Below are 16329 nucleotides of genomic sequence, written 5' to 3'. Positions count from 1 at the left end.
GCATCAGCCCACTCATCTAGGTCGGGTGATTCCAGTGCCTTCCAGTCCGTGCAGTCAAAACACTCCTGGAGTTGGAGCTTGGCTTCATTAGACCACACTTTAGTAGACCTCAGGACTGGTTTCGCTGACTCCAAGCGCCTTCTGTAGGTAGGAACCAGATGGATGAGGCAGTGGTCAGAGGAACCAAGGGCTGCCCACGAGGCAGCATTGTAGGCGTCCTTTAGAGACGTATAACATTGGTCAGGAGTGCTACCATTCCTGGTGGGGGAGACCACGTGCTGGTGGTAGCGTGGGAGCTCATGCCGGAGGTTCACTTTGTTAAAGTCACCCATGATGATAAACAGAGTCTGAAAGGGACGTCTCCCACCTCGTGATGGTGTCGCTGAGGTCACGCTGAGCAGATTTAGCGTCAGCATCAGGAGGAATGTACACGCCTGCAAGGACATAGGAGGTGAACTCTCTGGGCGAGTATGCAGGCTTGCAGTTAATGAGTAATACTATCAATATCCAAGTGTTCTAAAATGACAATGTACAAATAATGTCTAAAGTAGCTGTGTAAACATTTTCCTATACTCTTCATGTAAAATATCAGAGGCAAAAGCTGTAATGCATTGTGTTTAGGTTGTAGCTGCATTGGAATGATTAATTAGCAAAAGAGGAGTCTGTGCATCAATGTTACACAGCCAATGCTGTAATTTGCATATGACACTACAGAGTGTTTTTCTTTGGAAAAAAAAAAAAAAAAAAAAGGTTTAGTATGAAAAGCCTGTGTGTCAGGTTTCACATACAATTACAAATGTTTATGCTGCACATAACACGACACATCTCCTGCTCTCAGTGCAGACATCTCATTCAGAGACACAAGCAGCTGCAGTTAAGCTAGTGAGACCTGTCTCTCACACAGGGTTAACAGATGTAGGGAGAGGGATTCCCCCTTCCCTCATGATTCACTGGTCACCCTGGCCCATCAGTGTGTGAAAGGAATTTGATACAGTAAACAAGAGATGAGCAGTGAAATGTATACAGCAGTAGTTTGGAGCACTTCACAAACTATCCCAATCCCAGGTTAAAAAACATGTTAATTGATAGTGCTCCTTAAATTAAAGTTTTATTTTTACTTTCATTCTAAAATGAGTCACAAATCAACAGGTTGCATTAATGCACACCAATCACTTGCAAAAACTTAGTACAGATCTGGCCTTCCATACTATTTTCTGTTGTTTGCACCAGGGCCTGGATAAGGATCTGCTCGAAACGTAGGGGAACTCCTCATTTTTTTTCTCCCTATTTTTTTTTAAAGGGAAGGTCCAAGCAAAATAAAAAAATGAGTTTCACTTACCTGGGGCTTCTACCAGCCCCATGCAGCCATCCTGTGCCCTCGTAGTCACTCACTGCTGCTCCAGTCCTCCGCTGGCACCTTGCCGACCTCTGAGGTCGGGGGCCGCATTGCGTACGTTTTTACGCATTCCCGCTAGTGCAGGAACGTTAACACATACATTTTTACGCATTAGTGGTGCAACGCGTACAAATTTACGCATTGAACCAGTAACGCATAAAAATGTATGTGTTAACGTTCCTGCACTAGCGGGAATGCGTAAAAACGTACGCAATGCGGCCCCCGACCTCCGAGGTCGGAAAGCTGCCAGCTTGGAATAGATTAGTACTGCTACTTGTTTCTGTAGGGAATTTTAGTGCAGTGTGGCCATACTACTTTTTTTTTTTTTTTTTTTAAATTGTTAAATATGGACACTATATACCGTAAATAAACTGAATCAGAGTTTTTTTTAGAAAAAAAATTCTGTATTTTACCTCAATAATCTTAATAAAACAAAGCAAGTGTTTTTTTTTTATAAAATAAGAAGCTTGATAAACTCGGTTTAGCAGAAGTTCCTCCCTTGTATTTTGGACAGAGCAGAGTGGTTTGTTTGAAATCTAAAGAAGTGTTTTTGTTCTTTATGGTTTTACTATGGGGAAAGTGGTTATAAAAGAGGGCTTCCTTCAATAGTTTTGGCATGTTTTTATTGTAATTAATGTTATTGTGTTCATTCAGGTAATAAATGATGGCCGGCTCATAAGTAAAGGAGATATTTCCCAATATCCTCTGCTAAGTGCAACTCTTTTTGGACGATGGTATGAAAAAGATCCACCTAGAAAGTGATCTGAAAAAGTTTTTGTTTTGTTTTTTCTTGCGATTCTCACCTGTTAAGTAATGCAGGGTCTGCTTATTCATTTAAAGATTCACATTTTAACCGTATAACTCTAGACATAGACATCTGCTTATATGTACAGAAAACTGATTATGCCAGAGACCGTTTGCTTTTTATCCTAAAGCTAGGACAGTAGACCTAGAATCATTGCAATGAAAAAACAGATTGCCCACCGGAACTGGAGATATGACATTTGGATTATGACTCCATAAAGCTATCGGTCATGGTCAAACAAGCAAATAGGCTCCTTGTTTGATTTAAAAGAAAATCTTATTTTAGCTGATTACTCAGTGAGAGATTAACTAGTCTCCAGGTTTACTTGAGGCAAACCTCTGGTTCAAAACTACATACTTACCTATGAAGAGATTAGCCTCTGGATCCTGTAGAGGCTTCCCACGCCATCCTCTGGTCTTCCGTTGCCACTCTAGGATCCCCAGAAGAAATATGGGGGGTTGTTAGATTGAAAATCGGGAGCGGACACCTCTTCAGGAAAAAGGTTGACCGTACTGTGCAAGTACAGCTCTGCCTGTGCAGTAAGCCTGAGCTGCTGTGATGGCAGGGTGCAGCAGGGCTGCGTTCGCGTATGAAAAGGAGCACAACCCAGGTCTTCCAGAGGGTCCCTTTTATCGGCAGGGGTGGCAGTGGCGAGGAGGACATGAGAAGCCTCTACTGGACTTACTCTTTTTTCGGTAAGTATGTATTTTCTTACCCAAGGTTTCGCCATGGGTTCTCTTTAAGCTGGCCATACATCACTTGATACAAGGCCAATTAGATAGATCCCTCTCTGATCGAATCTGATCACTAAGGGATCTATTGCCTTGCCACGCAGAGTGATTTCCAAAAGATTTCATGATTTTTAGCATTTACACTTGGAGAGACACCAGCCGGGGGTTCGTCAGTCTTCGCAATATCAAATGCCATTACTGCCGTGCCTTACCCTGATCGATCCCTTGGGACGAAGACTTTATACATAATTCCTGATAGACCCATTCAATCAATTTGGATGGAAATTTATTGAAAGATCGATTGGGCGGCCATGTTGTGGCACCGATTCTTTTCCGATTTGATAACATTTTTGAGTCAGAAGGTTGGTTGGGCCACAATATCGAATAATGTGTGGGCACCCTTAAAGTGCCCATAAACATTTTCCCATTCGATTCACTACAGATTGGATAACTCAGATCATATCAGAGGATAATTGATTCCTTAAATGTTCAATAGATTGAATTTCAATTGATTTATAGAGTTCTGATTGTACAAGACAGAAAGTCTAGACTGATTAGGGGCAGGCCAGGAGCGTTGGTAGACTGACAGCCCATAGCGTTGCATTGAACAGAACAATGCTGCACTTCAGTCAATTTTTAATAGATTCCCTGGTGGAATCTATTCACAATTCATTTGATATGTGTGGTAGGAGAAATTAATCATTTTGTAATGTTGGAGGGAAATCTATCTATATGTGTGTGGCCAGCTTTGGTGAATCTAAAACTATGGGTAATTTTTTGGCAATCTGTAGTTTAAAAGAAAGTGGAGATGATTGAAGCACAAACATGTATACTTACCTGGGGCTTCCTCCAGCCCCCGTAGGCCAAGGGCTCCCTCACCATTCGCCCGGGCTGCTCTATTCTTCTGTAGTCAGCTCTGGTAGACTGACTATTGCACATGCGTGAGCTTGGTCATGCTTGCCTGGCCTGCACAGTTACAGTCTTAGCAAACTGTGTATGTGCTGAACACTCCCGGCCATGGGAGCGTGATCAGGGGGCTTGCATGGCCGGGACTGCACATGCCCAGTGGCGTACGACTGGGTTATTTACCAGAGAACAATGCAAAAGTGAACAGAGCGGCATGGGAGGACAGCAAGGGAGACCGTGGCCTACAGTGGGCTGGAGGAAGCTCCAAGTATGTAATTGAAAACACATGCAAAATGGCATATAATGAAAGCCTAGTCACTGCACAGAAATTGCATAGGTTCTACGATTTGCAATTTCATGTTTGTTTAAATATTGCACATAAATTTTCTTTTTTCTGCATACTGAATGAAAATTGCTTGCAAATTGTTCACAGTAGTCTCCTGTGAAGACAATAGGTGTGCGTTTTTGGTTTTTTTTTCGTAAGTTTTTTTTTTTTTTTCGTCAAACAGATCTAGTGATGTATTTCTTCTCTCTTGTTGAAAAGGTGGATGAGTAAAAATTCAAACACATACGCATGGGCTTTTAACACATGCTATTCCACATGGACAAGTGTGCTCCCAGCCTAATGGCAAATTGGCAATCATGATGTAATCAAATCAAGAAAATATAGAAAGGCTCAGGGTAGGAACACTCTAGGCAGAAACGCTAGCGTTGCGGAAAACGCAGTGAAAATGCACATAATGCAAGTCAATGGGCCGCATAAAAAAAAAACGCATATGTTTACGTTCTGCAATGTGAGTTTTTAAAAACTCTGGTCTTGCTGCATATTCCAACACTCATCTAAAACGCACATAATGAAAGACAATGGTGACACAGAGGTATTGCGTTTTAGTGCATATTTGATGTGTTTTGTATGCTTTTTTTATGTGTTTTTTTAAAAAACAAGTTTGATGATATATTTACACTTCCTGTTTACTTCCTAGTGATTTGCATAAAACACATAAAAAAGGCATGCAAAACGCATATGCGATTTATACATGCAAACTGCAAACGCATTATAACGCACACAAAACGCAGGAAAAACGCATGTGTGTGGAAGGATATGCAAATGCACGGAAAACACACCAAAAACGCACAAACGCATATACAGCAAAATGCTACCTTTCCCGCACTGCCTAGTGTGTTCCCAGCCTAAATCGTTACAGGCAGCAGAGAGTACTTCATAAGCTTTTTAGATCAAGTCTGGCATTTAAATGTATGTAAAAGTGGGCTAGACATGGTAGCTATTTTTATGTGGGTGGCAATAGCAATTTTGTAATCATGAATCATTTGTGTAATGCAATACAATGTCCGTATTCATTTATTGTAACCATGTTTTTAATTTAAACATACTGTATTAAACTGTGATTTTATATATGTTGTCTCCTTGATAGTTTTTTTTTGCTTGCTAGGCACTTTTTAGATGTGAGGAAAGATCAATATATACCTAAAATCAAACCTTACCACCCTGCCACAGTGCCCTATTAGATATCATATCTCAGTAGAGAACTTGTCTAATGTCCCTCTCCGTGCAGCAGCCACTAGCTTTGTACAGCTTGCCTATGCATTTATGTATTACAGTATATGCGGTTATTTTACTATTATGTTGCCCTGTAAAGTACACACTGATTAATTGATTTATCTCCATATGGTGATCTGCTCAATGAGAGAACAGACTAGTCTACATAGTAAACTGTTAAATACATACTGTATACATCTGGGTATGCATGTTTTCTAACCAGAGCAGAAGTGGTGGTGTGTCCCGCTCTCCCTTTGTTCCTAGGCTCACTTTTATATTGTTTGGCCTCAGCATTGGCTTATATACTCTCAGGCCTGCTCGCATGGCCATTTCATTGCTTCACACGTCACACAGTTTATTAGCCCCAATGCATTATTGCTCATCCATACTATATGCTTTTGTTATGTAGTTTGTGCACTGTGTTCTACAGTTTATTTTGCAATTTCTATGTATTAATAGAAATCTATTGTGCCCGATTGCAACTTTTCCTCAGCTTGGCTAGTTCACTTTTCTATATGAGCACTGCCAGCCTCAGTGGCGTCCCTAGGGAATGTGACACCCGGTGCTAATCATTTACAGAAATCCCCAAAAGAAAAAAAAACCCATACAATTTTTTTGATGGGAGGGTTGACGAGTTGGGGCGCCGAGCGTGTCGCTGAAAATTTTGGGGGATTTATGGGGAAAAGGAGTTATCAGGCTGTGAATGGAGCAAACCGTTATGAAACTCTGTACTCTATACAGTGCTGCAGAGCATGTCAGTGTTATCAAAATACACAATAATAATATGGTAGGACATTAGACTATGGTGCGATTAGATTGTGAGCGCCTCTGAGGACAGTAAGAAAAGGGGGACATACGAAAGAGGGGGATGCATAGGAGGAGGAAAGGGGGGGGGGGATGAGGTAGAGGCACAAAACAGAGAGCCTGGTGGGAGAGTTGAAATGGCAGGAAGACCTCTCACCAGGACTGCAGACATCACCAGTGCTGATTGGCATGGACATGCTGTTTGAAGAAGCCTCTAAAGTCTGAAAAGAGGAAAGAGTCATGGGGAAGACAACAGGGTAGGAGGGGATGCCACTGGCCAGCCCTAACCTCAGCCTGCTTTTTAGTATTTTCTGTCTGACCAGCAACAGAGATACTGACACCCACTAGGGGTACAAGTCAACATTTCTTTCACCATTCTCTGGCATAATTTGATGTGTCTATGTCAGCAGCGGCTGGGTGGATCATCACAGGTCAAAGAATGTTAATTTTTATAGTAATATAATTCCAGGTTAATATTAATAAAGTGTACTATTTTTGGGAAGCAGCTAGCAGGTCCTGGGGGTAAAAACAAAACAAAACACTATTCTAATGAAATAAAAACACCACAGTCATGGACAATGTATAGTGGCATTTTAGAAAGTTAAGGGACGTAAAGAAGATGTTAATAGATGGTTTAAAATGATGGACCGTTTGTTACAAGCTTATAAAGAAATGAGTTTTTTTTACTGGTGTTTACAGTGCACACAAAAAGAAAATGAAACCATAAATACTAATCTTCCCATCTGCAACTAACTAACAAATGAGAATCTGACTCCTGTAAGTGAATCTAGAGCTACTTCAGTGAACAAAAATGCAATGGCATAATTATTCTTTTGGATCAAGGCAAGTCTGATTTATGATTATTATTCTGTCCCGTTACTTTTGGTCCCTTAACAAGTGGGAGGCACAATTGCAAACTGTTGTAATTCCTACATTGTTCACCTAATTTGGATGTAAATGCAGCCAAAAATGTTAGAATTGTGTTGATATATATGGATCTGACTGACTGTATCTGACTATATACATCAAATTAGTCATAATCAACCCATAAAAGATTAGTAACCTGGCAAACTACTATCAACTATACAGTTTTCCTTCCCAATTCAGAGAGTATAAGTTCCCCACCCTCTTCATTAAGCAACACCCCTCCAAGTACCTAGAGAAACAGCTCAAGACCATAAGAATAAGTCACCTTGGTACAGACTGCCTTAGAACACTCCAAAACTCTCAAATTTCCAGCTTGCCCAGGTATCCTCCAATTGTTTTTTTGTTTTAAATACCATCCCATATTTTGCAACAGTGGCATAGCCCTTATGATTTGCTGTCTGGAAAATGTTTTGACAATAAAGGATTTGAAGCGTTTTTTGTTGTTTTTTTATTCTCTGTCTCTTTCAATATTAAGGCTCTTTAAGTGTAATAGATTCCCCAAGATCTATTTGATCTAACAGAGTGAGGGAGATCCAGTAAAAGCTATGGCTTATGCTGGGAATACACGGTACAGTTTGAACCACTTGATTGAGCCATTAGATAGCTCGATTTATCATTTCCGACATGTCTGATCACCCGCCGGATCGATTCCGTGCTCGATACCACAAGCGGACAATGGAAAAAGATAAGGAAAACGAGTAGAAGGCGACTGCCCGCGGGGATGAGCAGTAATTGATCCGGCGCCATAATTGAGCGGTACAAACGTATCGTGTATTCCCGGCATTAAAGAGGAACTTCAGCTTAAACAAACATACTGTCATTAAGTTACATTAGTTATGTTAATTAAAATAGATAGGTAATATAATCTCTTACCCACCCTGTTTTAAAATAACAGGCAAAGGTTTGTGATTTCATGAGGGCAGCCATCTTTTTGGTTGAAAGGAGGTGACAGGGAGCATGAGACACAGTTCCAACTGTTCTGTGTCCTTATCACCCCTCCCAGCTGCTAGGCAACGAGAACAACATCAGAAATCCCATCATGCTTTGCACAGCATCAGGGGAAAAATGCCCGGGCAGTTTTCTTTGATGGGGTGAAGCTTAGCTTCTAAGCAGCTAAAAATTAGGCTTGGGTATGAAAAACAAAGTTCTGATGCTGTGAAACTGCTAAAGAAACACCAAGCTTTTTCAGTGCTGCTGAGTAGATTTTTAGTCTGGAGGTTCACTTAAAGTATAGATTTTTGTTGAGGCTAATGACACGTGTTCAAATCTGGACAGTGACCTATCACTGTCTTCTCCCAACAAATTTGTACTATGTAATAAACAAGAGAGTGAACAGGTCTGTTGACAACTATAAAGTAGGGAAAGAGCAGACTGCCAGACATCCTTAATTATAAAACATTGTATATGGTCAAGGACTAGGTTGTCCATTCAACATTTGGGGCATTCCTAGATAGAATCAGTAGACTGAGAATGCATGTGTATGTAATCCTTTCACCGGTATGTATGCTATATGAATAATCTTATATTGCATGTCCTTTCAATTCGCACTGAAAATTAGTTACGTTGTTCGAATTCGGGACCTTGTGGTTCAGAACCTGAACACCTGCATTCAGTTCCATTTCAGCTCCTAACAGCAGGACAGGATGTGTTTCATTGAACTCTAACACAGGATACTTTTTTGTACCTTTGTAAAATTATAGTAAAGAGCAATCCTCCAGGCCACCCAATCATTTTTGGGGTTAATTCACTTGCAAAAAAACAGTTTCATTACATTAATATTTTATTACAATATATTAACTTACCTGCTTTCATCAAGTCTACTTCTCGTGTAATAATCTTATCAAGGACAAAATATTGTCAGAAATGAAAGGGATCACTGTAAGAAGAAATTGGTGAGCTTCTGAGAGGAACAAGGTTAGCATGTAATATTCATTTGCAGCTATGTCATGTGGTTATTTTAAATAATTTTCCTCGCTTCAGGTTCCCTTTAAATGTTCCCTGCCGCCTACCTGCGTGTGAGGTTGGCAGTTTTGGCTTTTCAGTATTTAAAAAATGAACAATAAAAAGAATTTAAACAAAAAAAAAATTGCCTCTCTGCCATGGCAGTCAGCTGACCTAGCTGAGGGATCAAATTTCATTTTGTGATTAGTCACAGATGAGGGGGAATTAGCCTAAACTCTCTAAATACACACAGGGTGCATTTCTCTGTTTTCCTTCTGTCCTGGGTGGGGTCCACTTTAAAGTGTACCAGAGCTGAATGAAACAAAAGTTTTATACATACCTGGGGCTTCTTCCAGCCCCATACGCTCGGATCGGTCCCACGCCGCCGTCCTCTGCTGGGTCCCGTCACTTTCGTCAGTCGGCTCCAGTCTATGCAGGGAAAGTGCGGCGTCTACGTATCTCTCCAGCTGCTGTGCTCAGCAAGCAGTTACCAGGCAGCTGTAAGAAGTTGTAAAAGTTTGAGAGGCATTTCACTGCCTATCAACTGCTTGTGGAAGAGAGGCCTTAAAGAGAACCCGAGGTGTGTTTAAAGAATGTTATCTGCATACAGAGGCTGGATCTGCCTATACAGCCCAGCCTCTGTTGCTATCCCAAACCCCACTAAGGTCCCCCTGCACTCTGCAATCCCTCATAAATCACAGACATGCTGTGAGGCTGTGTTTACATCTGTAGTGTCAGTCTCAGCTGCTCCCCCACCTCCTGCATAGCTCCGGTCCCTGCCCCCGTCTCTTCCCTCCAATCAGCAGGGAGGGAAGGGATGCAGGCGGGGACTGGAGTTCTGCAGGAGGCGGGGAGAGCAGCAGACTGACACTATAGAGATAAACACAGCCAGCTCTGACAAGCTGTTTGTAATTTATGAGGGATTGCAGAGTGCAGGTGGACCTTAGAGGGGTTTGGGATAGCAACAGAGGCTGGGCTGTATAGGCAGATCCAGCCTCTGTATGCAGATAATATTCTTCAAACCCACTTCGGGTTCTCTTTAAGGCTGCATTTCCACTTGTGCGGTGGGAATCGTCGCGGGAAAAATTTGCATGCGGATGCAAATTTCACATGCGGGTCTATGCGAAGTTTCATGCGAATTCGCATGGATGACGATGTATGTGAATTTAACCATGGCGGTGCTGGTGTGATTTTCCATTGTTTCTATGCGAATTCGCATGAAAATTTGCATACCCAAACCGCATGCGAATTTCCTATTAAATACATTGTATGCGATTCGCATAGCGGTATGCGAATTCTAATGGCTCTGCCATGCGAATTTTTTCTGCACAGAAAAACGCAAAGGAATCCTGACAAGTGGAAACAGTCCCATTCACTTGTATTGCTATGCGAATTCGCATGCGAAAAACACATGCGAATTCGCGATAGTGGAAATGGGCCCTAAAACATAAATTTTTCAGGAAGTGATTAACCATTTCAGCCTCCTGGACGTAGCAGTTACGTCCAGGAGGCCATGCGCGCTCCCGGCCGCGGATCGTTAGCCCAGGAATCAATCAATCGGGCCATGGTGCCCGATGATTGATTCCTCTCCCCTGCAGAAAAAGCGACAGCTTCTCTCGGAAGCTTCCCTTTTTCTGGCTCTTGAGTCCCCATGCGTCACTCTAAGTGTATATGTTACTCTTAGAGTGACGTCATGTAAACAAACTCATGGCTGCCATCTTGTGGCTAAAAAGTAAAACTACAACTAAATGAAAAAAAAAATCAACACATATCGACATAAAAAAAAAAATTACTGTTTACATCCCACCCTCCCAAAAATACCCAAATAAAATGTATATATATATATATATATATATATATACCGTATTTTTCGGACTATAAGACGCACTTTTTCTCCCCTAAAAGTGGGGGAGAAAAGTCAGTGCGTCTTATAGTCCGAATGCACTGTCAGCTGTCCCCCACAAGCAGGTGCAGAACGTACCGGCAGCTCTCACCTATCCAGCTGCGGGCTCCGAATACTCCATCCTGCTTCCATGTGCACTCTGCAAGGGCTTTGGCTCCATGCCGCTGTTTTTTCAGCTCCATGCTTTCACCGCAGCTGACCCGGTAAGTCACGTGGGCCATCAGCTGGGGCTGCCCACGTGACTCCAGGTCCTGTGTCCCATCTTCACTACTACCGCTGCCCGGACCCTGGAACATCTGAGCTGAGCTGCCGACGTGGGACTCTGGCTCCTGCCTCGCAAGCCACATCCAATCCAATGCTGCCATCACCGCCGCTGCCCGGACCATCGTCAGCTGAGCTGCCCACGTGGGACTCTGGCTCCTGCCTCGCAAGCCTCATCCAATCCAATGCTGCCATCACCGCCGCTGCCCGGACCCCGGAACATCGCCAGCTGAGCTGCCCACGTGGGACTCTGGCTCCTGCCTCGCAAGCCTCATCCAATCCAATGCTGCCATCACCGCCGCTGCCCGGACCCCGGAACATCGTCAGCTGAGCTGCCCACGTGGGACTCTGGCTCCTGCCTCGCAAGCCACATCCGATGCTGCTGCAATCACCGCCGCTGTCCGGACCCCGGAACATCGCCAGCTGAGCTGCCCACGCGGGACTCTGGCTCCTGCCTCGCAAGCCACATCCGATGCTGCTGCAATCACCGCCGCTGTCCGGACCCCGGAACATCGCCAGCTGAGCTGCCCACGTGGGACTCTGGCTCCTGCCTCGCAAGCCACATCCGATGCTGCTGCAATCACCGCCGCTGTCCGGACCCCGGAACATCGCCAGCTGAGCTGCCCACGTGGGACTCTGGCTCCTGCCTCGCAAGCCACATCCGATGCTGCTGCAATCACCGCCGCTGTCCGGACCCCGGAACATCGCCAGCTGAGCTGCCCACGTGGGACTCTGGCTCCTGCCTCGCAAGCCTCATCAGATGCTGCCATCTCCGCCGCCCCGATATTGATTTCACCGCTGCTGCCCGCTGTTTTTTCAGCTCCATGCTTTCACCGCAGCTGACCCGGTAAGTCACGTGGGCCATCAGCTGGGGCTGCCCACGTGACTCCAGGTCCTGTGTCCCATCTTCACTACTACCGCTGCCCGGACCCTGGAACATCTGAGCTGAGCTGCCGACGTGGGACTCTGGCTCCTGCCTCGCAAGCCACATCCAATCCAATGCTGCCATCACCGCCGCTGCCCGGACCATCGTCAGCTGAGCTGCCCACGTGGGACTCTGGCTCCTGCCTCGCAAGCCTCATCCAATCCAATGCTGCCATCACCGCCGCTGCCCGGACCCCGGAACATCGCCAGCTGAGCTGCCCACGTGGGACTCTGGCTCCTGCCTCGCAAGCCTCATCCAATCCAATGCTGCCATCACCGCCGCTGCCCGGACCCCGGAACATCGTCAGCTGAGCTGCCCACGTGGGACTCTGGCTCCTGCCTCGCAAGCCACATCCGATGCTGCTGCAATCACCGCCGCTGTCCGGACCCCGGAACATCGCCAGCTGAGCTGCCCACGTGGGACTCTGGCTCCTGCCTCGCAAGCCACATCCGATGCTGCTGCAATCACCGCCGCTGTCCGGACCCCGGAACATCGCCAGCTGAGCTGCCCACGTGGGACTCTGGCTCCTGCCTCGCAAGCCACATCCGATGCTGCTGCAATCACCGCCGCTGTCCGGACCCCGGAACATCGCCAGCTGAGCTGCCCACGTGGGACTCTGGCTCCTGCCTCGCAAGCCACATCCGATGCTGCTGCAATCACCGCCGCTGTCCGGACCCCGGAACATCGCCAGCTGAGCTGCCCACGTGGGACTCTGGCTCCTGCCTCGCAAGCCACATCCGATGCTGCTGCAATCACCGCCGCTGCCCGGACCCCGGAACATCGCCAGCTGAGCTGCCCACGTGGGACTCTGGCTCCTGCCTCGCAAGCCTCATCAGATGCTGCCATCTCCGCCGCCCCGATATTGATTTCACCGCTGCTGCCCACGTGTCTCCGCCTCCTGACTTCCTCACAGCTGCTTGTTAGTTGCCTTCACCGCCGCTGCCTGGACCCAGGAACATAGTAGCTGAGTCATGTGGGCCATCAGCTGGAGCTGCCCACATGACTCTGGCTCATGCAGCAGCCTGGCACCTGCATCCCATCTTTTGCACCCTGGTTCACAGCATGACCCTGCCACTCTGAAGAGGACCCAGGAGCCATCAATATCTGCAATAGCCAGTACCTAAAACCTCTCCCCTAGGATCAGTAATTATGAGAAATGAATTTGTAGCTTAGTGTAGGCAGTGGGGGTATTGGAGCTTAGAGTAGGCAGAGAGGGTATTGGAGCTTAGTGTAGGCAGAGGGGGTATTGGAGCTTAGTGTAGGCAGAGGGGGTATTGGAGCTTAGTGTAGGCAGTGGGGGTATTGAAGTTTAGTGTAGGCAGTGGGGATATTGGAGCTCAGTGTAGGCAGTGGGTGTATTGGAGCTTAGTGTAGGCAGTGGGGGTATTGGAGCTTAGTGTAGGCAGAGGGGGTATTGGAGCTTAGTGCAGGCAGTGGGGGTATTGAAGCTTAGTGTAGGCAGTGGGGATATTGGAGCTCAGTGTAGGCAGTGGGTGTATTGGAGCTTAGTGTAGGCAGTGGGGGTATTGGAGCTTAGTGTAGGCAGAGGGGGTATTGGAGCTTAGTGTAGGCAGTGGGGGTATTGAAGCTTAGTGTAGGCAGTGGGGATATTGGAGCTCAGTGTAGGCAGTGGGGATATTGGAGCTCAGTGTAGGCAGTGGGAGCATTGGAGCTTAGTGTAGGCAGTGGGAGCATTGGAGCTTAGTGTAGGTTTTGGGGGCAGCAGGGGTTAGTGTAGTGTTAGTGGGGCAGCAGCGGTTAGTTAGTGGAGCCACAGGGGTTAGTGTAGCTTTGCAGTGCTTTGCAGTGTAGCTTAGATAGAGACAGTGTGGGGGGGAAAGGTCCATAAGATGCCCCTCCACTATAAATGCACCACGTTTTGTATTTTTTTTCCTGATTCTTGCCCTCTAAACCTAGGTGCGTCTTATGGTCCGAAAAATACGGTACATACATACATAAAAAAAGTAAATATTTACCTTAGGGTCTAAACTTTTTAAATATCAATGTAAAGATGAGATATTTCTATTTTTTTAAATTTTGAACTTGTAAATAGTGATGGATGCAAAACGGAAAAAAATGCACCTTTATTTCCAAATAAAATATTGTCGCCATACATTGTGATAGGGACATAATTTAAATGGTGTAATAACCGAGGCAAATGGGTAAATACAATACGTGAGTTTTAATTATGGAGGCATGTATTATTTTAAAACTATAATGGCTGAAAACAGAGAAATAATGATTTTTTTCCGTTTTTTCTTATTCTTCCTGTTAAAATGCATTCACAGTAAAGTGGCTCTTAGCAAAATGTACCACCCAAAGAAAGCCTAATTGGTGGCGGAAAAAACAAGCTATAGATCAGTTAATTGTGATAAGTAGTGATAAAGTTATAGGCTAATGAATGGGAAAACGACTGAAGGATGAAGTGGTTAAATATGTATTTCACTGTTTGATTTAAACTAGGGCATTTCGCCATTGCCAGCTAGTTACTGAATGCCATTTAAATAATTATTTAGGGTAAACCTGAGATGAGGCAGGAGAAAAAAGTCATACATACCTGGGGCTTCCTCCAGCTCCCTCCAGGCTGATCGCTCCGCTGCTGTCCTTCTCCGCCACCTGGATCATCCGTAATTGGCGCGGGAAAGTCCTCCAGTTCGGGGAGTACTGCACATGTGTGGCTCGGCCTCATGCATGCCCCCATCAGCAGGGGTGTTGTGCACCTGAGTAGTATTACTGCACAGGGGACAGGAGAGCGTGCGCGGTCTGACTGCATCTGTGCCGACTGGCCCTGACTGAAGGATCTTCCGGGGCCAATTGCAGGCGATCCAAGCAGCAGTAGAGGATGGCGTGGGAGCGATCAGCCTGGAGTGGGGCTGGAGGAAGCCCCAGGTATGAATAACTTTTTTCTTTACCGTCTCAGGTACACTTTAAATCTCAGCGACATGAAAGATGCTGGCACTATATAAATCTAAACAACAACAATAATATGCTTGCTCTTTTAGTTGCCTGCTGCCCTGTCTCCCTAACTGCTGGCCTGCTTCTGCCCTACTACGACACGCTCTAACCAGTCTGCCTTGTCCACAAGCCCCCAATCATGTCTGTAACCACAGTGACTGTAACCCCCATGCCATCCCACACCCCACGCACTGCTTTTACAAGGGCACAGCTCATCCAGTGGGAGCATTGCGGGGCCCCTCAGTCGGGGCACAGGCTCCTATGCAAGTCTGTCTGGAGGCACATCCAGCGGATTACCAGCTCCACCCCAGAACCCCGTGCGGTCCAGCGCCAACGTGGCTGCCGTGCAGGTGCCCTTGTAAGACTGAGGAAAAAGGGCCTGCGTTCAGCCATCCCTTCAGCACTCCTGGCAAATGTTTGCTCCCTCCCCAATAAGCTAGATGAGCTTCGCCTCCTTGGCGACAAGCGGGAGATTGGCAGCAACACCCCTGTACTCTGCTTCACAGAGACATGACTTCATGAGGACATTCCTGACAATGCCCTTCTTCTCCTGGGTTTCAACCTCATCCGGGCAGACCGCGGCAACAAGCTCTCAGGGAAAAAGAAAGGCGGTGGGGTCTGCTTCTACATAAACTCCTCATGGTGCCAGAACACGTCACTACTTGCCAGGAAGTGTACCCCCGAACTTGAACTCCTACTTGTCAACTGTAGGCCGACCTACTCTCCCAGAGAGTTCTCCTCCTATGTCCTCGTAGGCGTCTACATTCCGCCTGACGCTGACGTCAAACTCGCCGAACATGACCTTAGTGACATCGTCACTCATTGGGAGACGACTCTTCCAGACTCCTTGTTCATTGTTATGGGCGACTTTAACAAGGCTAACCTTTGCCGGGAGCTGCCACGGTTCCACCAGCATGTAGCCTGCCCCACCAGGAATACTAGCACTCTTGACCACTGCTACACGGTTCTGAGAGAGGCTTACAAGGCTATCTCCTGGGCTGCACTGGGTTCCTCTGACCATTGCCTCATCCACCTGGTCTCCACCTACAGGAGACAACTGGAATTGGCAAAGCCGGTGCTAAAGTCCACAAAAGTGTGGTCAAATGAGGCGAAGAACCAACTCCAGGCCTGCTTTGACCGCACGGATTGGAAGGCCCTGGAATCGCCAACCCTGGAAGAGTGGGCAGACACTGTCACTTTGTAACGATCGTTGTCAG

The 16329-nt window shown here is 46.0% G+C and overlaps 1 protein-coding gene and 1 long non-coding RNA gene across 2 annotated transcripts in view; one reads left to right on the top strand and one right to left on the bottom strand.

Annotated features, from left to right (window-relative positions):
- Positions 1–5254, top strand: part of LOC137503899 (pantetheinase-like) — a 30803-nt gene extending 25549 nt beyond the window's left edge. The window contains exon 7 of the mRNA XM_068231577.1: positions 2051–5254. Within this exon, the coding sequence (XP_068087678.1) occupies positions 2051–2158 (108 nt within the window). The 3' untranslated portion in view covers positions 2159–5254. The remainder of the gene's footprint in view (positions 1–2050) is intronic.
- LOC137503901 (uncharacterized) overlaps positions 1–16329 on the bottom strand; it is a 61840-nt gene that overhangs the window by 18771 nt on the left and 26740 nt on the right. The window lies entirely within an intron of this gene.

The sequence above is a fragment of the Hyperolius riggenbachi genome, chromosome 4, assembly GCF_040937935.1.
Source record: "Hyperolius riggenbachi isolate aHypRig1 chromosome 4, aHypRig1.pri, whole genome shotgun sequence".
Taxonomy (NCBI): domain Eukaryota; kingdom Metazoa; phylum Chordata; class Amphibia; order Anura; family Hyperoliidae; genus Hyperolius; species Hyperolius riggenbachi.
Note: the sequence above shows the minus strand (reverse complement) of the source record. Positions and strands in the feature narration are given on the sequence as shown.